General features: G+C 49.3%; 1 protein-coding gene and 1 non-coding gene across 3 annotated transcripts in view; both read right to left on the reverse strand.

Annotated features, from left to right (window-relative positions):
- Positions 1 to 1,706: 1,706 nt before the first annotated feature.
- LOC119393779 (uncharacterized) overlaps positions 1,707 to 21,590 on the reverse strand; it is a 102,091-nt gene continuing 82,207 nt past the window's right edge. For both annotated transcript variants that reach the window (XM_049416358.1, XM_037660932.2), the window contains exons 2-4: positions 17,086 to 17,159; positions 10,577 to 12,245; positions 1,707 to 2,798 (exon numbers count right to left, since the gene is read on the reverse strand). In XM_049416358.1, coding sequence (XP_049272315.1) covers positions 2,584 to 2,798; positions 10,577 to 12,245; positions 17,086 to 17,159 — 1,958 coding nt within the window. In that variant the 3' untranslated portion in view covers positions 1,707 to 2,583. The remainder of the gene's footprint in view (positions 2,799 to 10,576; positions 12,246 to 17,085; positions 17,160 to 21,590) is intronic.
- Trnak-cuu (transfer RNA lysine (anticodon CUU)) lies at positions 6,895 to 6,967 on the reverse strand. Its single transcript has one exon. It is a non-coding gene; the product is annotated as a tRNA-Lys (tRNA).

Raw genomic sequence — 21,590 nt, forward strand, 5'->3', positions numbered from 1 at the left:
AAAAAGATAAATAATATAAAAAAGTTGTAGTGCTCGCTGTTGTCTATTAACAGCGCGTCCAGCTCTCAAATAATGCTCAATGCCGCAGTGGCAGTGTTGGACAAAGGTTTTATTCGCACTGTGCAAGAGTGAAGTTTGGGGAAAAGGGACGACAACGACGGTTTGACATTGGTAGGTTCCGTGCAGTAAACAGGACGGGAAGGCACTGCGAACCTGTGTATAGTTTCGATTTTTCAGCTGCCGTTGCATTTTCGCAAGTTCGCTTTTGCTAGTCTTATATCGCAATGACAGGTCCATTGCGACTTCTTTCTTCGATACTAGAAGTTAAATGAAGAAACCGGCAAGTAGTACAGCTGCTGCGAAGATACCCAGAACTAGGCTTTCTTCGCCCTTGTTCTTGCGATTTCTTTGTCCCATGTTGTAATTGCAACCAGGCTTAAAGTATGCCAGCATTAAATTGTCATTCGGTGCGTGTCGTGTGTGCACTAGCACCACAACCTCCACGACAGCAGCTCCGCTAACGTTTACTGAAGCGCCCGAAAGCTTTAACGCTGCTATAGTGGGGCCAAATGTGGCATATGTTGCTTTTTTCCTGATATTTTATTTTTAATTTTCGTTGCGTGTACTTTTCGGTACCGCCGGCCCGGTGTGGCCGACCGTCCGCATTAAAGTAGAATCGAGATTTGAAGTTCCTATACTATACTCTACCAGGTATAGGACATGTATCCAGGGCTCCGAGCATAGGCGATCTCAATGAAATTCGCTGGGTACGTTCATTTGCACGTTTCCGTCGTTTATGCCAAATTACAGGCTTGAGACACGCGCAGATTGTTTGCAAATGAATTTTAAAGATTGTCTGCAAACGCTCTCCTGGCTTCCTACAATTATTGGCAACATTGCGTCTGTGACGTCAGTATTGGGAAGGCGGCGGAAGTGACGCAGCCGAGGGCACAGCTAACTGGCGCTTCGGCCGCTACAGCGAGCGTCTGCTGTGCACAAGGCGACAGACGGCGTTGGTTTGGCCGGCGCTTCGCTGGTCGTCCCGGCTGTCACAGTTTTCATACTCGGCGCCAGCGTGACCGGCATGCCTTGCACGACTTCCGGTTCGTTCGTAACAACATCTACGTCATACGTAGACAGCACACTCGGTTGGGTTTCGGTTTCGGTGTTGCGCTTTTTTGCTTATTTAAAATTATTCTCCAATTTGCCGAGTATTTCTGCTATCGGGCCCGTAACAGGAGCGTCTCAGGAACATAAAAGCACCATTACTTTGACATGGCCAAGAAATCGCCGGAGTTGACCTTTAAGGGAAGGGGGGGGGGGACGTGCTTTTCACAATGGCCTGCCTTTGGTCCCTGGCTTTCCGGGAGTAAAGATGGGAAGTGAACAGTCTAAATGCAACATCGCAATGGCAAACCAGCTTACTGTAGCAGCGAGTTTGGAATATGGATTCTGGGCAATGTCCAATTCCGCCGTGTTGTCGAATCCGCCATCTTGTCAGCCGTGATTTAGCTCAGGGGGCTGCTACGGCCTCTCCGATTGGCTCAAAAATGCCGCCACTAACAAATTCGGCGGTATTCGAGTGCGTATTCTCCTCTCAGCTCTATGCGTTTCGCCATAGTTAACCAAGTTCCTCGACAAAGCAATCGTGGCCCAGTTATTTACTCTTCTAACGTTTATTGCGAAATAAATGACAGAAGAAAGCGTCGCGGTAAAACTTTTACTCACTCTCACACTCACGTGTTCATCGTAACAAGTGGCAATGTAAGGCACACACAGACGAAAACTCGCTGGTGCTGAAAACAGCGCGACATCCCACGCATGACGCACACGCCGTTACAACAGACGCGACGCTCATGTGTAAAAGGCGTACATGCACACGGACGCTTATAAAAACTACAGGCAGTGCATCCCCTTTTTGGTTAACGCTTCAAGCTATCCCGGATCCGGCTACCGATAAATTATAACTTATAAATGCTCGTTATAATAACCTAATAAAAGAACAGCGGCCGCTAGTACACATATATAAAAAAAGAACAATGGCGACTTCGAAGCCGACGCCACGTTGATGGCGGGCACGGAATCATTGCATATACACCATTTCAGCCACAGGCTGCGGAGTGTCGTCGTGTATTGTTGATACGAGGGGTCTGCCCAACACACAGCACGTTACAGACACTTCGCCAAAACAGCGAAGCGGTCGTACAAAATATATCGATAATCGCGCGCGAGATGAATAACTCCAAGATAACAACGCCCCTAAGCACGAACGTAAGCTAAAACGGTCTATGCACCAAGCGCCCGTGGCGCGAGTAGCAAGAACGCTTGGTAAAAAAAGAGACGAACTCCCCTCGCTAAACTCTGTACATTCAAACAAAAACACGCCGCAATATATAATATACACACTCTCAGCGCATTTCATCTCTTTTTTTTTCTTCTTCCACGCGTACTCAAAATAAGAGGGAAGGAATATAAGTGCTTACAGAAGGCACTTGTTTCGGGCTTTTTACGATCGCGATTCGGGAAAATTTTGAGCTGCGCGCGCACGGCGATCTGCAGCTAGCGCCGCCCTGGTGGGGGAAACTAGCGCGACTCGATGAGTTCCTCCTTGTGTCCGGTTGCGCCGCTTCCGGGTCCATTGTCGGGTTTGAGCTCCTTGCGGACCATGTAGCCCCGGAAGGCGGCCTGAATTTTGGTCGCCGCCGCTTCAGTGTCTGACGGCTCGCTAGCACCGTTGGACGCCGCCGCCGCTGACAGCTCCTCCTGGTTGGCATTTCCCGTCGCCTGCGAAGCCTCGCCTGCGAAAAGAAAGTGCGGTGCAGACGATGAAAAATGAATGTCGAGCGAAACATTGTGAGGAGCGTTCACCGAACGATCACTTGCAAAGCGCAAGAAAAAAGAAAAAAAAGGACATGAGTTGTAGCAAACTAAACGGCTAAACGGCAACATGCATCACTAACTCCGTGCAGTGTACCTGAAGTTAGGTTTCGTGCCAGCTTATCCGTAAGAAAAGCCGACTGCACCTTCCAGAGGAAACACTAGGTTTCGCCCATCGTTCGTTAAGTTTCCCTCCAGACAGTGCAGACATTGAGCTTCCCCATTCGATGATTACCCGCCTAAATTCGCGTCACATTCTCTATTATGAACACTCTGTCCCTTTCTACATCTCTTCTGCTTACTAACTCTTATTTTTTCCTTTCTACCATTACGCTATGCGATGTTCCTTACATCATGTTCATATAATGCTCATGCAATGTGGCTCTGTCGTTCATCAAAAAAAACAACAAAAAAAAATTCAGCAGATCCCACGCGCTGTGGGAATCGATGTAATGCGAAGCAGCCAGCAAAGAGCTGCATACATCGCCTTGTTTGTCTTTGAGCCAAATGAAATCATTCATGCCATGGCATCTAGTCCACCATATATCGCATGTTTGCCATGCACGCATGCATGCACAATCTAGACACCATGCCAATGAAACGCATATTCTGGTATATACAATGCATGACCTGTCGCTTATGTTCATCACGCACTCGAGTCGTGCCATACCAATTTCGGTATATATCAGTTAACAAAACGGCCGGAAGCACACCATGACAGTGGCATGTAAATCATACCGTACATGACATGCATAACATGATTCGCATAGTTAAGACCTCTCATTGATGTTCTTGGTACAGCGAGCGAAATGGCCGCGAGTGCACCACGAGTATAGCATGTAAATCATGCCATACATGACATGCATGTCATGATTTTCATGTTAACACACTTCATTTACGTTCGTCATACAGTCGCTTCGCGCAATACCAATTTTGGTGTATATCAAGCTAGCGAAACGGCCGCGAATGCACCATGAGCGCGGCATGTAAATCATGACATACATGACATCATGTCACGGTTTTCATGTTACCACCTGTTATTCATGTTCGTCATACAGTCAGATAGCACAACACCAATTTTGGTGGATATCAAGCAAGCGAAACGGCCACGAGTGCGCCATGAGCATGACATGTAAATCATGTCGTACACGCCATGCATGTCATGATTTTCATGTTACCACGCCTCATTTACGTTCGTCATACAGTCGCTGCGCGCAATACGAATTTTGGTGTACATCAAGCTAGCGAAGCGGCCACGAATGCATCATGAGCGTGGTATGTAAATCATGACATACATGACATGCATGTCATGGTTTTCATCTTACCAACTGTTATTCATGTTCTTCATACAGTCACTTCGCGCAATACCAATTTTGGCGTATATCATGCAAGCGAAACGGCCGCAAATGCACCATGAGTGTGGCATGTAAATCATGACATACATGTCACGGATGTCATGGTTTTCATCCTACGACCTGTTATTCATGTTCTTCATACAGTCACATAGCACAATACCAATTTTGGTGTATATCAATCTAGCGAAACGACCGCGAGTGCGCCATGAGCGTGGCATGTAAATCATGTCGTACATGACATGCATGTCATGATTTTCATGTTACCACGAGTCAGTTATGTTCTTCATACAGAAATGTCTCGTCATACCAGTTTTCGTATATATCCCTTCAGTTAAACGGCCGCGAGCGCCCAGAGACCATGTCACGTAAATCATGCTGCACATGACATGCGCGTCATGATTTGCATGTTAGGACCAGTCATTATGTTTGTCATGAATTCTTGTCACGTCGTACCAATTTTGATGCATATGAAATTAACGGAACGGCCGCAAGAGCCTAAGGTCGTGGAATGTAGATCATGCTGTTCATGACATGCGAGTCATGATTTTCATGATATGATCTGTCATTTATGTTCGTAATAAGGCCATGTTATGACACACCCATTTTGGTATACATCCGATTAACGAAACGGCTAGGAGAGCACAAAGTCGTAGGCGGCTACATAGATAGATAGATAGATAGATAGATAGATAGATAGATAGATAGATAGATAGATAGATAGATAGATAGATAGATAGATAGATAGATAGATAGATAGATAGATAGATAGATACGCTCAAAGTCGCAGAAGTTCGCTAAGAAATGCTTCGCATTTAAAACAACAACAGTAAGACAACAAAACAGCTGTCTACGCGCCGAACGCGTCGCTAAAGATCGCCTTGCTGCGTTCAGGCCGCAAGGATATATAAACGTCAATCAATCAATCAAGGAGAATTTTATTGCATCATAATATGAAAAATGCGTACAGAAATATTTGGACCCATAGCATAAACGGCTAGTGATGGGTCCAATACAAAAAAAGGTTATAAGAATTAGCAGTCTTGTGCAGAAAAAGAAACAAAAGCGAAAGTATCATCCATAAGCGAGAAGTATTATACAGATTCAAGGAATCATACTAAAAAACAACAAATACATAACTATCATGAACACAAAAATATACATGAGAAAATTTTTAAGAATAAACAAAACTGAAGAAAATGCCTGGTTAGAAATGAAGTATCGTTGCAGGTAATGTCAAAACTTCTTGCGAGTTTTATTTCAAGAGGCAAATTGTTCCACAGCTTAGCACCAGAAAATTGGATTAGTCGTTCACCATACACATTCGAACATAAAGGAAGGTTAAGATTACCGATGCTTGCGTGCCGTGTGTTTAACGACGGGAACGTGAAAATAGTACGTGGCAGGGGCGTGTTTGTGTTTATTATTTTATTTACTAAACAGGAAATCTTGTAATTGCGTACCTCCGTAAACGGCAGTATACGCATTCTCTGAAATAGAATATTAGAGGGGTAATTACCCGGGGAGAACGTAATCACACGGACAGCTCGTCTTTGTAACCGTATTAGCGGAGTAAGGTATGTTGTGTACGTTTGGCCCCACGACTCACAACAGTAGCTGAGGTGGCAGTGAATTAGGCTAAAATATAATGTTCGCAGCAAAGTCAAGTCAAAGTATTGACGCGCGCGTATGAGAGTGTAACAACTAAATGACAACTTTTTGCAAACAGTATTGATTTGGTCTCTCCAGTTAAGGTTACTGTCAAATATAATTCCAAGATATTTAATAGTCGGAACACATTCAATGGATTGATTATTTAGCGATACGCTGATTGAAGTGCAGTTCACAGTTTTCATTCGTGACCGGAAAATAATATATTTTGTTTTATCGGTATTTAATAGCAGTTGATTGTCACGAAACCACATTGAAATAGCTAGTAGTTCATTGGACACAGTATGTTGTAAGGTTTCAAGTGAATTGTCTGTGAATAAAATTACGGTATCATCCGCTGTGGGGATCGAGAGCGTCCCCCGGCCTGGCGCCTCGTTCCCCAGCTGCCGCGCGCGTGCCGGCCGCGTAGCCCGGGCGCACATAGGCACCTGCAATCGCCAAGATGGCGGCCAGGGCGCCTCTTTGTCTGGGCGAGCCAAGCGTCGGCTCCGTCCCGCGCTGGTATGTCCGGGCACGCTACGCTGGCGCGCTGCGCGGGCCTACGTCACAACGCAGCGCCATCTCCCATTGGGCCGCTGGTGACATCCTCCTCTCCTACGAGCTAAGATGCGCCCGACGATTCGCTCGTGGCGGCAGATGCTCTCAGGCTAGCACGAGAGGTTGACGCGCTGCTCTAGCAGGCGGCTTCTCGTTCGTGTGCTCGACCGCTGCCCTTTGTGTGGTAGTCCTAGCGCCGCTGGCAAGCGTACTCGTTCGGTCTTGCGGAGTTCCCCTTACGGCCTGCAAGCCTGTGAGTGTCGTACTGTGCTGCATCTTGGGTTAATAAACCCGTTGTTGCTGTTACCCTGCCTCGTGCGTGGTTTCTGCGCCGTGTCGGAGAAAACGACGAACCCGGCCGCAGCGTCGTCGCACGCAGCGGCAGTGGAGAACGTCGCGTCCCTGCACGGTCGCGCTCGTAGGTAAGCCTAGTGCAAACCTATCTCCACATAACTGGCGCCCAACGTGGGGCCCGAACCCACGACCCTGAGATTAAGAGTCTCATGCTCTACCGACTGAGCTAGCCGGGCTTGTACTTGGAGTAGAGGATGGCCAGCTCGGTGAACATGCCCATGTGGGCACGTTCCAGCCCCAGAGCGGCCTCCAGCAGAGAGATGAGCTCCTCGAAGTAACCCCTGTCCTGGTAGTAGTTGATGAGGTCCTCGAGCTCGTCGGCGTGCACCACGATGTGCAGGCCGCACATCTGAGCCAGCCGAAACTCCTCACTGTCCAACTTTGCCCGCCTGGCCATCACCTTGGTGCACCTGAAGGAGTTCCGGGGTGCCGTGGACTCGGCGCGCAAGGCCAACTCGACGCGCACCTGAGCAGCTGACGACCACTGCGCTCATTGACCTGTTCGAGTCGTTCAAAAGCTACGAGGGCCTCTTCTACTTCCTCGGCTCCATCGTGAACTTCAGCCAGGACCCGGAGGTGCACTTCAAGTACATCCAGGCTGCCTGCAAGACGGGGCAGATCAAGGAGGTGGAACGCATCTGCCGCGAGAGCAACTGCTACAATGCCGAGAGAGTCAAGAACTTCCTCAAGGAGGCCAAGCTGACCGACCAGCTGCCGCTGATCATCGTATGTGACCGCTTCGACTTTGTCCACGACCTCGTACTCTACCTGTACCGGAACTCCCTGCAGAAGTACATTGAGATCTACGTCCAAAAGGTGAACCCTTCACGTCTGCCCGTGGTGGTGGGCGGTCTGCTGGACGTGGACTGTGCCGAGGAGGTGATCAAGAACCTCATCCTGGTGGTGCGCGGCCAGTTTTCGACAGACGAGCTGGTGGCCGAGGTGGAGAAGCGCAACCGGCTCAAGCTGCTGCTGCCCTGGCTCGAGGGGCGGCTGCACGAGGGCTGCCAGGAGCCGGCCACCCACAATGCGCTGGCCAAGATCTACATAGACTCCAACAACAACCCCGAGCGGTTCCTGCGCGAGAATCCTTTCTACGACAGCACTGTCAGGCAGGCACCCTTTTTGGCAAGCCGGCTTTGCCGGGGACATTTCTGTCCACTCCTGCGTCGCCCTGTCGTCTCCCTGCGCCTGGCTCTACTGGGCCGCCCAGCCTGTCGCTGAGCCTGTGGCCTGCTGTTCCCTGGTCGTCCCAGCTGTGGCCTGCTGCCTGCCTTCTGCCCTGCAGTCACCTCCACCCTGCCTTGCACACCTGGCAGCTTCGGTAGCCACCCTCGGCGGCTATTCCGCCCACTCAAGCTTTGGCCCAGGCCCGAGCCTGGTCGCTCCGGCCTCCGTTCCTGGCTGCCTGCTGTTCCGGCCTGCTGTTCCTGTGTGGCCCCCGTCCCAGCGACTTCCGGCAGTGGGCTGCCGCACGCAACTGGCAGCCACGCCTCGTACGTTCCCGGCTGCCAACCTCTCCAGTCCGGCGAACTTCAAGCGGGCTGGCTGCCCGCCTTTGTGCAGTCTTGCCCCCGTTCCTCCTGGGCTGTGGACCTTCTTCCCGGCGGTGGGCTCTCCCCTTGTGGTGGAACTTTTGGTGGAACTTTTGTGTGGCCATGGCCGACTTTTGGACTTGTACCTTCAGGAAGACGACACCCCCCTGTTGGACTTTGCCCCGTTGGCCAGCCCCCTTGCGGCTGAGCTGACCTTGCCACTTGGCCTCGGACAGCCTCTTTCACGGGCTGGCCTCGGTCTTTAGGAGGGGGGAATGTGGGGATCGAGAGCGTCCCCCGGCCTGGCGCCTCGTTCCCCAGCTGCCGCGCGCGTGCCGGCCGCGTAGCCCGGGCGCACATAGGCACCGGCAATCGCCAAGATGGCGGCCAGGGCGCCTCTTTGTCTGGGCGAGCCAAGCGTCGGCTCCGTCCCGCGCTGGCATGTCCGGGCACGCTACGCTGGCGCGCTGCGCGGGCCTACGTCACAACGCAGCGCCATCTCCCATTGGGCCGCTGGTGACATCCTCCTCTCCTACGAGCTAAGATGCGCCCGACGATTCGCTCGTGGCGGCAGATGCTTTCAGGCTAGCACGAGAGGTTGACGCGCTGCTCTAGCAGGCGGCTTCTCGTTCGTGTGCTCGACCGCTGCCCTTTGTGTGGTAGTCCTAGCGCCGCTGGCAAGCGTACTCGTTCGGTCTTGCGGAGTTCCCCTTACGGCCTGCAAGCCTGTGAGTGTCGTACTGTGCTGCATCTTGGGTTAATAAACCCGTTGTTGCTGTTACCCTGCCTCGTGCGTGGTTTCTGCGCCGTGTCGGAGAAAACGACGAACCCGGCCGCAGCGTCGTCGCACGCCGTGTCGGAGAAAACGACGAACCCGGCCGCAGCGTCGTCGCACGCAGCGGCAGTGGAGAACGTCGCGTCCCTGCACGGTCGCGCTCGTAGGTAAGCCTAGTGCAAACCTATCTCCACACCGCATACATTAATGCTTTTGAAGACTGTAGTACTCGCGGGAAATCATTAACGTTCAGAGCAAATAAAATGAACGAACGCGCTGTCCTTCCTTCTTGAAACGCCACTTCCTGCCTGTCACGCCTGTAACGCGTGTCGCGAAGGAAGGCAACTAGCTGTCCTTTACTAGGATAACGCTGTCAAAAAGACATTTAGCTGTTTTTTAAGGCGAAAGCCTTCAAGGGGTTCACAAAATTTCGTGGCCGAGATAGCCTGCGGGATCGATTGCTGTGAACATGCGTATATCATCTGTAAAATATCAACGGCGAATATAGCTTGGAAGGTATTTTAAATGAATTTTGAAGTTTACGTGAGCGATCGACACCCTAGCGCTACGGACACCCTCAAAGGTGACCCTTTGTGACCCCCTACTTCCCTCACGCGACCACGCTGCAACAAGGTATTATGACGTCATAGCCTTTTTTTGCCGCGTTCGATCCAGCAGCCGACTTCTCGGCGGTTGCTCGCAAACCGCGCAGACGTGCGTGACAGTTCTGCGTTCTGACGTGATCGAGTGCTGCACTCGCTAGGTGGTGATAGTTGCACCCGGATGCTTCTCGTTTTGTAAACCGAAACTGACACTGTTCGGTAATGAGGAGCCTGTAATTACTTACCTGTCGCGCGCTGTAGCAAACGATGTTCCGTGATATGACGAACAAGCCCCCAGCAACACATAGCAGCAAAAAAACACGAGGCCAGAATTTTTGTGTCCCTTGAGCGAAAAACGGCAGGAAAAACGAAGTGGCACAAAAACCCACGTGACCTACGTCACCAACGACTTCCTGTTGTAACGTCACCATGTGACGCCGCAATGACGTCATAGATCGCAGAAATTTGCGACACCATCGTGACGTCACATGACGTTATCCCAGGGCATCGTCGCTTGGTCAATGGTAGGCAGATCCCGGATGCATTGCAAAACCATGTGGGGGGCAGGAAGCTTCAAGGAGGAGGAACAATGCAGTCGACTGATAACGTCTAGGTAATTAAATGCGTGTCTCATACTGCGGCTCGTTATGGCCTGCGAGAAGTCTAGTCCCCCACTGGATAACTCAATGCATTGCCAAGCGTGCAGAAGGCTTTCGCCTTCGAGTGTTGCATATGTGCAATATGCTGTCGAAATTTTTCTATATCTTTCGCAACGATAACCAGAGCCCAATCCCTGTTGGTAGTCAGTGCGGTCTAACTATAATAATTTGTACCACAGAACGGCACGTATTTAAGAGAACTCGAGCGTCTTACCGTCTTGTTGCGTCCGGGACTGCAGGTTCTTCCTGGTGAGGTAACCCCGCACGCCAGCTTGAATTTTGACGACGGCTGACTCGATATCTTCCGGCTTCGGGCTCGGACTTAACCTAAGTCCATCTCCGGGCGTCTCTCGCTGGGTGTCTGCTTGGAGCAGCGGCGCTTGTTCGTGGGGGACCTCAGGCACAGTGCTGCAGCCACCAGAGGTGGTCTCGCCGCCGGACGGCACGTGCGACTTGTGCAAGATGAGCTGCGGAAGCTCCATGGGCTGCTCCTGTAGCGTGTGCATGCCGTGCTTGAGGGATTCGGCCGTGTCAGACGCCTTCGCCGTGACCTGTTCGGACAAGTCGTGAGCCTTGCTCTTGGTGGCGTCGTATATCTCCGCCGACTTGGCCGCGACGGAAGTGGCTGCCGTTGAGACGGCAGAGCTGACGTCGCTCAGCAGGTGATGGGCCTTCTCCTGGCACAAGGCGAACTCCTGCTGCGCCATCTCCTTGAGCTTCTCCAATCGGTCCTTCTCGGAGTTGGCGCAGTCGTCCGGCGAGTGCTTCAACGATTCCGAGGCTCCGACGACTGACGATATTACCCGCTCGACCAGGAGCTCGGCTTCGGTCTTGGCCGAATCTAGCGCCTCCTGGGACACCGCCTTGGGCGACGTCTCGGCCGCCTCCTGGGGTCCGTCCTTGGCGGGCTTGTTGAAGTTCAGCTCGCACGTGCCGTCCCCCTCCTTGGCGTCGTTCTTCATGGCGACCGTTTTAGCCGCGAGCATACTCTCGCCTGCGGCCGCCGCGTTGACGTCGATGATGGTGGTGTACACCGTGTGTTCCTTGCCAGCGTCGTGCGGCTTTGCTTCGGATCGCTTCGGCTCTTCGTGATGCGAGTGTTTCGAGTGCTTGCTCGCCGATTCGGAGTGAGCGTGTCCCGAGGCGACGGCTTCGGCTGATTTTCGCTCCTCGGCCGATTTTCCCTCTTCGGATGATTCCTCGTGCTTGCCGTGATGCCGAAGCGCTTCGATTTTCTCCTTGCCCTTTTCGTGCACTTCCTTGGCGGTTTCCTTGATGAGCTCGGCCGCGCTCTTAGAGGCTTCACGAACGGCACTGGCTGCATGTTCGGACTTCTCCTTCAGCACTTCGGCAGCTTCCCGCGCTTTCTCCTTGGCCTTCTCTGTTGCCGAAGCACCCTTGTCGGCTGCGGATTCTGCGGCCTCGTGAGACTTGTGAGCAATCGAGTGCGCTTCGGCTTTAGCCTTGTGCGCGGCTTCCTCGCCTTTCTTCTCCACGGCGTCAGCGGCCGCTTCCGCCGACTTGTGCGCCCGGTGAACGTGCGCCGACACCTCCTTCTCGGTAGCGGCCGCTGCATGTTTCGCCGCTTCTTTAGCTTCGTGCGCCATATGCTTAGACTCCTCGGCGGCTTCTTTACCGGCCTCCTCAGCTGATGATTCGGCCTTGGAAGACTTCTCGAAAAACTTTTCCTTGGCGGCTCCGACGCTCTTCTTCACTGATTCCAGCACACCCATAGCGTCCTCCTTGGCATGTTCGAGGGGCTTCTTCGAGTGCTGCTGGTCCGCATGCTTGGCGTCCTCGATGGTCGCAGCAGCAGGCTCGGATTCTTTCCCATGGGCATCTGCTTCATGCTTTGAGTGGTGCTTCGCTTCTTCGGTAGCAGCCTGCAAAGACAAGGAAGGCAAGCTTTCTTTTATACGACTGTCCTTTTTTGAGTGTGTACGAGAGCGCGCGCGCGTGCGCGCGCGTGTCATCGGCATAGCTCGGCAAAAAATGTGGAGCTCGCTCAGATTCACTCATGAAATACATTTTGCCTTTAGGACTCACTCAGACTCAGATTCACCAAAGCTTTCCTCATTCGGACTCAGACTCACGGCTCGTTCTGAGTATGAGTGAGTCGAGTCCATTAGCACATAATTAACTTTTTCGACCATATTGTCAATGCTCTTTAACATCAATATCTCATATAACTGGTGCTATACTTGGCACGTCTTGATCTCATACCTTCAAATACGAGTTATCAATGCATTAAGGACATTTTTATCGAAAGAGATGACTCACACGGGATATTTTATCAAGAAATTCACATGAGAGATTTTGCCAAGGGAGGTCCAACTTGCCTCCCCTCGCCCCCCTCCGTAGCTCACGCCTCTGATCAATAAATCTTGAGATGGCGTATACAGGCTAGTGCTTTAAAGTATGTGTGAGTAGACGTGAGTATAAACGTGAACCATCATAAGGCTGATAGTAATGCTGAATTTGAGTAGATAGGACTATTGGTCGGCAAAAAAGTGTGGAGCTCACTCACACTCACTCATGAAATATATTTTGCCCTTAGAGCTCACTGAGACTCCGACTCACCAAAATTTTGCTCATTCGACTCACTCGGACTCAGACTCGCGAAAATATTACTCAGCTTGACTCACTCATACTCAGACTCACGGCACGATCTGAGCCTAAGTGAGTCTGACCGAGTCCTACTAGCGATGCATCCATTTTCGTGAGATTCCCGGTGTCACTGAAGACTTTAATTCAATTATTTTTCTCCCGGAGAATTGACAAGAGGAAGCCGTTCCTTTTCACTTAATAGCTCCCCGTTTGGGCGACCTCCCTCTTTCGGAAGGCTTAACGTGCGGGCATCAAGCTTGATATAAACAAGCGTCACTTTTGAGCAAGCGTACCTCGCAGGTAATATCTCACATTCGATTCGATATCGTAGGATTAGTTTTGCACAATTATCGCTTTCATTTCAACGAAGAAACTTCACTGTTAGAACAACCTTAAGCATTGACACGTTCTCATTGGAGCAGTATACATATATCTATAGCTCTAAATTTGAAATAAATCCTGAGGCTTTACGAGGCCAAATAAAAATGTTAAATAAAAATGTTGTTGCGTGGCAGGGCTGCGGATTAATTCCGATCACCTGAAGTTCTTTATCAAGCACCTAAATCAAACAACACGGTATACGTATTGCATATAGCCCTCATATAAGTGCGGTCTTCGTGGCCGGGAATGAAACACGCACCTTCGTGCTTAGCGGCGCAACGTCATAGCCATTTACCTAAGCGACGACAGCGTGTGGGGGCTGGAGTCTCAAACGCATAACGCGGTAGCTGCAGCGGCAGATACTGGAACATACAAAACAAGCTATAGGGAGGACAAGTCATGCGATGTCAATGCTGGGAGATAAGCTATAGAACAGCTATAGAAGATATCAAGTTTTCATGAAGACTTCAAACCTTCTATAGCTGCATACAGCGCAGCACAACACAATGCAGGTGTACCAGGCCTCGCAGTATGATTTGCGAGGTAGAACTCGGCTGTATCATAGAATAAGCTTAAGTACGAAGAGAAGGCGCAAAAATCTACACAGCGCTGGGTTTCACACACATCTTTTTCGGCCGTGTGTTTGTTGACTGTTGGTGCCGGGTACATTGACATAGACATTGACATTGACATTGACATTAGGGCATGTAGTACTTGTACATTCGTCATTTCCTAAATTTTACGATACTGTCACTGTGGTGTTTGAGAGCGAGAACATCGCTGTGAGAGCAGTGAAATTGTCGCTCACAGACGAGTGTTCTCGAGAGACGTTGTTTCTTCGGGCCCCTTTCTCCGTCTACCGATAATCCTAGACGCTAATTGTACGACACGGTCTACGGTAATTGATGGAAATAAAACCACGCAACTTTTACGTAGGTAGTAGAACAAAGATGACGCGCAGTCTAGCAGTGTCTGCAGTCGTCGTAAAAGTTGTGCTGGTTATTTACATCATGCACCCATATAGGGCGGAGCGCGTTTGGCGGGCATTCTCAGATCATGAATCGTAGTTGCCACTGTCCCTCAAGAGAGTGTGATAACAGCTTCATCTTATAGACCTTTTTTTCGTGGGCGCCGCCATATTGCCTAGCGGGCGGCGCCGTCTCTGGTCTGGCAACCGACTGGCATGTGCGAAGCTCCGCGATTGTATGGAAGGTATACGTGCGGCTGCAGTTGCAGCCGGTTTTTTTTTTTTTTTTCGTTCTGGCGCACTGAATTTCGTATCAAGTGATGCGGACTACGTAGGAAATGAATCTGTGAGACGTCCTGAAACGGTTTGATCCGCTCAGGGTCAATGATGTTAATATACAGCGACGCGAACGTGTCGCAAGTGGTCGATATCATACATTTTCGGCACTGTCCGTTGGAAAACCACGTAAATATTTCGACCTGTACTAGCAGGGCAAGCAAGTGCCGCCACTCTTAGCAGGTACAATGAATTTTTTTTTCGGGGACTGTAATCTTTTAGTTTGTTTTTCCATGACTACTGCTAGTACATTCGGTTGTGCGTGAGCACGCAGTCTCGATTTCGTGGCGCGGACGGCATATGTTTGTTGCTCGCGAACAGTTGCCTATCTTGTTTCTCAACTTTTAAGTGACCGCTTATTACTCGCTCGTTTATTGTCCACCAGTGTGAATGAAGTTATGAAGTTGGAGCTGTTTACGGGGATGTGCAGGTACATACAAAAACGATGCTGATGTTGACATGCCGGCACGCTGCTGACATTCCGGCGTGCTTCCTTTTCTTTTTTTCTTTAAGAGTCGAGATATTTGATTGGATTTCGGCGGAGATAAGATGAAGATGGTTAAAGAGTTTCTTCTGCCGGTGAGGCACGAAGTGCTCCCTGGCTCGAGTTTTTGATCGACATCGGAGGTGATTCGCGTTTTTTTTTCTTTTTTTTTGTAACTTCATCTACCAGGAGTATTGCTTCTGCAAAAGTCTTGCTGTCGTTCGCAAAGCTAAGCAGCAAAATTGGCAGTTCAAGAAACACTAGACAAGCGTAACAACGTGGTTTTTGTTTCGCGCTTATAAGATAATTAACTATGATGTAAATCATTGCGCGACTTGTCGGACACGGTTCTTGACCACGTAAAAATTTGTCTTCCTGAGGTAGTTGTTCTACACACGAAGTGACAGAACTCTTTTTTTCTTTTTTTTTTACTGTTCGGCTTTCATATGGCTCATCGTATACGATACACCCCGCTGTCTAAAGGAAGTTGTAACCTCACGACAGAGATCTCGCCACATCCTTTTCATGTAGTGTTCAGTGAATGTTCGGGTATTACAAAGCTGGTACGGAGAGCAAATTAAACGTATGATGCCGGTTACCCCGCTGCGAAGTGAGGGGTTTCTCGTCCGTGCTAATACCGGTATACATCAACTGCAGCGATCACCGTGTTTAGCCGAGCTACGAAGCTAATTGTTAGGCCAAACATATTATATTAAAATATAATAATAAAACGAAGCGAAAACAACTCAGGTGGCTACTCGAGTGGTACTAATATGTTTTGCACTTTACCGGACAGGGCCGTACTTGACCGCTTATGTTTGTTCGCCAATCTGGCCATATCCGATTGACACTTGACTGCGTGGAACACAGGGACTTCCGGATATATTGCGGCACTTGCCGATTTAGAACCTGTAACGTAATACAAGCGATGTACGAGTGCGCAGAACCGCAAACACTTCGCGCTTGGTGATGCACGTCGCATACTTATTCTGACAGCCGTTTCCTTTTTATAGTTGTTAGAACAACCGAAAACGGCACAGCTTGTTTCCCGTTGACCTTTAGCTGGCTGACATCGCAATAAAAGAGAACGAAATCCGCAGGTTGACATAAAACTCGCAAAAATTGTTCGAAAACGCCACTCATCCAAGCGCCAGGCCGCACACTCCGCGCCGTCGCGCACGAGCCAGAAAGGAGGAAAGCGCTGGTTGCCAGTCCGGTCCTCCTCGCCCGATGCAACGGTCTATAGGAATACTTAAATACGGTGCAGAAACCTGGAGGCTTACGAAAAGGGTTCCATTTAAAGTCAGGTAGACGCAGCAAGCCAGTTGAAAAAAAAAAAAAGGTGTAGGTGTAACATTAAGGAACAACAAGAGAGCAGAGTGGGTCAGGGAACAAACGGGTGTTAGGGATCTTAGTCGAAATTAAGAGGAAGAAATGGACACGGGCAGGGAATGTGGCGCGAAGGCAGGACAACCACTGGTCATTAAGAGTAACAGACAGGATTCCAAGAGAAGGCAAGTGCGCGAGCGGGAGGTAGAAAGTTAGGTGGGCGGATGAGGTTAAGAAGATTGCGGGGATAATGTGCCTACTACAAGCTCAGGACCGGGTTAATTGGCGAAACATGGGAGAGGCCCTTGCCCTGCAGTGGGCGTAGTCAGTATGACATCGACGATGATGAACATGATGGTGTATCCATACGAACTCGCACAAATGTTTGTCCTACTGGAACGCAGTTCCAGTAGAGCATGCGTGACCACCGTCATTACGTCTTATTCCGCCTATGGCGACTTCAGGATTTCTAACCAACGACCTTGCATATGCGAGCACTCCCACCATCCGACGCATGTCGCCTCCAAATCATCAGACGTGGCCTCCGCGACTAGCACCCGTAACGCGCCGTTTCTAACCGTGGAGGCCACGCTTCAGAGCGAATGCATGTGTTGCTCACCGTATGGGGCGCTTCTCCTGGGCGGCCCGCTTCCTTGGAAGCTCCATCGGCGTCGGTAGGGGCATTGTGCGCACCTGCGGCAGCAAAACAGAGATGGCGCGGTGTGGTAGACGAACATTAAAAATACTGTTATGTTACTTCGCGTAACAATATTGTTAAACCACCTTTTTAACAAAACTATCGGTACGATAAAGCGATGAGTATAATGAGTGAAAAAGATTTTAAGAACACCACTAGTCTGGAAAATTGTGCCTTCGAAGCTGGCTTCACGGGAAACCTACATGCACTGCGGTGAAGCAAAAAGAGTTTGCCTTGAAGCCGTTTCTGAAGGCAAAATTTGAGCTGTCAAAGCCGCATTGCGATGCTTCCCGTCTCATGCGTGTATACTCCGTTTCATACATCAGGTGCAACGCTGTGGAAGCTATGCAAGAAGTTCGGCCAGCAAAATGTGTACATCCGCACCTCTTGTGCTTGGCCTCCGCGATAAGATCCGGCTGCGTGCTGCCAGTGCCAATCGCGGAGGCTATGAAACAAAAAAGAAAAAAAAAAGAAAGAGACGCTAAGCGTTCCAGAACACACTATCGAGAACAGTGTAAATAACGGGGTTCGTTTATTTCTTGGGCACAAATCACCTTCTTTTATTAGACAGCCTAAGAAAGAAAAAGAAATCACATTACGGGTGGTAAATTCATTGTACTATTTTTTAGTGCGAACGCATCTACGGCAAGAAGTCTTGCTAGCTTCCGTAGCGTTGCACCTGACGTATGAAACGGAGTATAGTTCTCCTTGTACGCTTTCTCGTTCCTATGGGATAACATTTAAAAATCAAAATCGAATGATGAGTCTCGTGTCAAAAAAGAATGCGCGAGTTATGAGAGACACGATACCCCGAATCCTAACTGCGCTGCGAATCTGGCTCGAACCACATGTGGTTCGTTATCGAGAACATAAATATGAGCACACAAAATTTGAGCACCCAACCCATCGAGAGTCGAACCCGCGACCTTGGCTCCGCAGTATTACAGCGCAGGCAGTGAGGCACTGGGTGGGGACGGGGATCACACTTAGGTCTCCCAACCTCTTCGGTCACAAGTTGCAATTAATATTCTCAAGGGCTCCAAACTTACATATTTTCCTTTAAATATAACGCTGCCTTGCGAGAACAAAATTCTATACGTGTAATATTTCGACCACTACACGTATACAGGCTAGCGGTCTTCATAATTGCAACAAATAATTCATTACTGATATGCTCCTCTTACAGGTGATGTGCTGTGTAATAGAAATAACTAAGTCTTTGCTGCAAGAAGATGTGGCAGTTATTATTTCGTTGAAGTTATTCTAGTAGCAAGAAAAAGCGCAAGTTGAGCGCACTGATACGCAGCAACTCGTCAAACCTGTTATCGTACCCGCTAATTATTCTCCCTACCGAAGTGGCTTATGTCATTGTTTTTGGTTAGTAGACAATTAACCTTGCATTCAGCTGTACGTTTCTTCGTTTTTTTTTTTCTGATTGTCAATACAACTTGTAGCATTCAAAAGTGTGTCGCGTCTCCATGGAGACACCGTGACTGAAAGGGTTACTGTCACATCTGTTACTAGTACCCATTCTCTCTCTCTCACTCTGAGCAGCCGTGCCGAAAAGCCCATAGGGAACAATTAGCAATATATGACATCACCTTACATCAGCCGAGTCGTATATATATAGACCAGAATTCTCATCACTTGTAGGGGGCGGTCATCTTTGGTCAGGGGCTGCGGGTCAGTTGAAATTAACGACCACAATAGCGTCCGGCCTGTACTTATTACACGCTTGAAACCACGCAGTACTCGGTCGCTAACAGATGGGGCGTAACCAAACCCGCAGTCTCTGTCTGTGCTGGTCACAGATGATAACTGGGAATTGAACTGAAAACAACTTTATTTGGTCCTGCGGAACTGGAATCATGATTTTTATGCTTAGCCTGTTCTAAACGTGGGTGCGATAGAGAAAGAACCCGGCACACAGTGTCAAGTTTTGCGCCAGAAAAAGAAATCGTATGAAAGTTTCGTGATAAGCTGATTCATGAAAGGAAAAAAAAAAGTCTAGGCTGTTACACACTGTGAAGCGGCATGAATCACACGTTCTAAATGTTCGTAGTATTTCGCCTCGCCATGCCTTCAAGGATTCGCCACTGAAGACGAAACGTGGGCGCCCCTAAGGGGCTAATATTGTATCGCCCATGGTGGCAAATAACGCAGCGCTGCCCGAGAAATTGGCGAGGAAATGAAATGGCAAGAAAACAAATCGCGTGATGGCTTGCAGCCAGAACAAGCAAATGAGCTTTGAGCAGAGAAGGAAGGATCACGGTCGCTTCTGAGTATGCGGGGCGAGGGCAGCGCTTTGGGCAACAATAGATTCAACAAACAGTTTCAGTCTCAACAATGTTATATATGTAAAGACGGAATACCCTCTCTCAAATCAATGATATCACCTCTGAAATAGAACCCAGCAGTAAAGCACATTTCTCAGTGAGCATGGTTCAATGCACCAGGGGCGTAGTCAGATTTTTTTTTTTTTGGGGGGGGGGTGGTGGGGTGGGGTTTCACGCGCGTGTTTGTATGTGTGCACATACATACATATATTATATATATATATATATATATATACACAAGCAAAATTGAAAATTTTCGCGTGGGCGGGGGGGTTGGACCAATGCAAGCCCCATCACGTTATCCCCCCCCCCCCTCCTACGCTTATAAAATGCACGTTAACTTATACCGTGCACTGAAGCATGTTATTTAACGAATCATGCGTCAAAATACCGTTCACAACATAGCCGTGAACAGTTGATCGCTCGTTTTTTTTTTTTACACGAAAGTGTTTTATGCCAGGGTCTACCAAGACTTCAGTGACGTATTTCCGTCACGGAAATGACGTCGAAAATATTTACACCATCAGATGGCAAAGAAAAAAAGATCCGTCAACGGACATCGAACCCACGACCGCTCGGTCCGCAAAAACATGCCAGGCACGCTAACCACTGCGCCACGGTCACAGACTGTAGAAGCTTTACAAACGCGCGTTGTATATCTACCACAATTGTACCGGTCGGCGGGGTGGTGTTGTCCTCTGGGAGCGGTAAAGTAATTCGTCATTACTGTGGCCTCCGCCATTAACACCTGCAACGCGCTACATGTCCGTCCCATTCGGCGCGTTTTCAATAGAAGTTCTTAACACACCGCGAGGTGGCTATCTTAGCCCAAGCGTCGTAAAGTCAAAGCGTCGTAGAAGCGTCGGCCTCGCTCACAGCATCACGCTAATCCAAACCAAAAATAGCTCTGCGACGCGCGCTTGCCTCACCTGGCTGTTACACTGCGTTCCCCGCTCACGCGCTCGCCCTGAGAAAAATCGCTGCCGGGGGGAGGGGGGGCACGACGCGCTTTGCGTTTCCCTCTAGTCCGGCATTGGTGTTCAAACACATTTTAACATGCCGCGGGATGGCGACCAAGTTCTGCGTCCAATATGCGACGCTCTTCTGGCTATCACACCTCGTTCTCTGATTATGCTTTCACCGTTAACTACTACAGCTACCACAAGGTTTAGTGTAATCATTTAACATGGGCGTTAGTCATCGGGATGGAGATGTACCACCAATCATCAACCTTAAACGGTGCTATAGCTGCCAGACATCTATACATTGTGCAAACTCTCTTATATCAATGTACAGTAAACATTCAGTTACTTCTGTAAGGGCACGCTTTACTTTCGTGTTATTCCGATTCCTATGACGGAGGGATCAACCATCTTTTTTCTTCTAATGTTAGAACGCACGCGTTCTTCTATTTTATCTCTATCTACTTGATGTTGTTGTTGCCCCATGTGTCCATCATCGAGGTTTCAGCCATTGTGTCAGCGCATGTCCCACATGTCGTCTTCATCTCTCTTTTCTGTGCTCATCGTAAATAAAAACGCTGCACCGAATAGCGGAACAGCGCGTATTACATCCAGCGAAGTAAATTCGCTTAACTGTGAGACACATATCATGCACTACCGTATATGTCGATGTGCTCCACGCAATGGTCAACTACAAATGCGGCCGCACTCACCCACGTCTTAATTCATAGTCCTTTCGGAAAATCGAGCGAACTTACTATTAGGCGTACATGAGAAGTGTGCCAATATTCGAACATTGGGATAGAAGGTCATTATACGCGAATGTGGTCAACACAAGTTGATCATTTTAGTGACCACTTCCCCATGGACGTCTTGAATCGGCTAACTACAACTTCGGTCTCCTCGACTGCGGTAGGCGAACACAGAGCGTTAGCGTAATTATCACAGCATCCGACCAGGCGGAGGAAAACGGCCATTCATACATTCCAGATACTGTATATGCCTTCTATAATGTAGTGATCTCATTTTAATACATGAATGGTGCTTCTTATATCCAGAATACAAGGAAAAAAAAAACTCCGTTAACATGTGTAGTTTGTTATCTACTTTTCGATAGGCTGACGTCAGG

This window comes from Rhipicephalus sanguineus, chromosome 5 (assembly GCF_013339695.2).
Source record: "Rhipicephalus sanguineus isolate Rsan-2018 chromosome 5, BIME_Rsan_1.4, whole genome shotgun sequence".
Taxonomy (NCBI): Eukaryota; Metazoa; Arthropoda; class Arachnida; order Ixodida; family Ixodidae; genus Rhipicephalus; species Rhipicephalus sanguineus.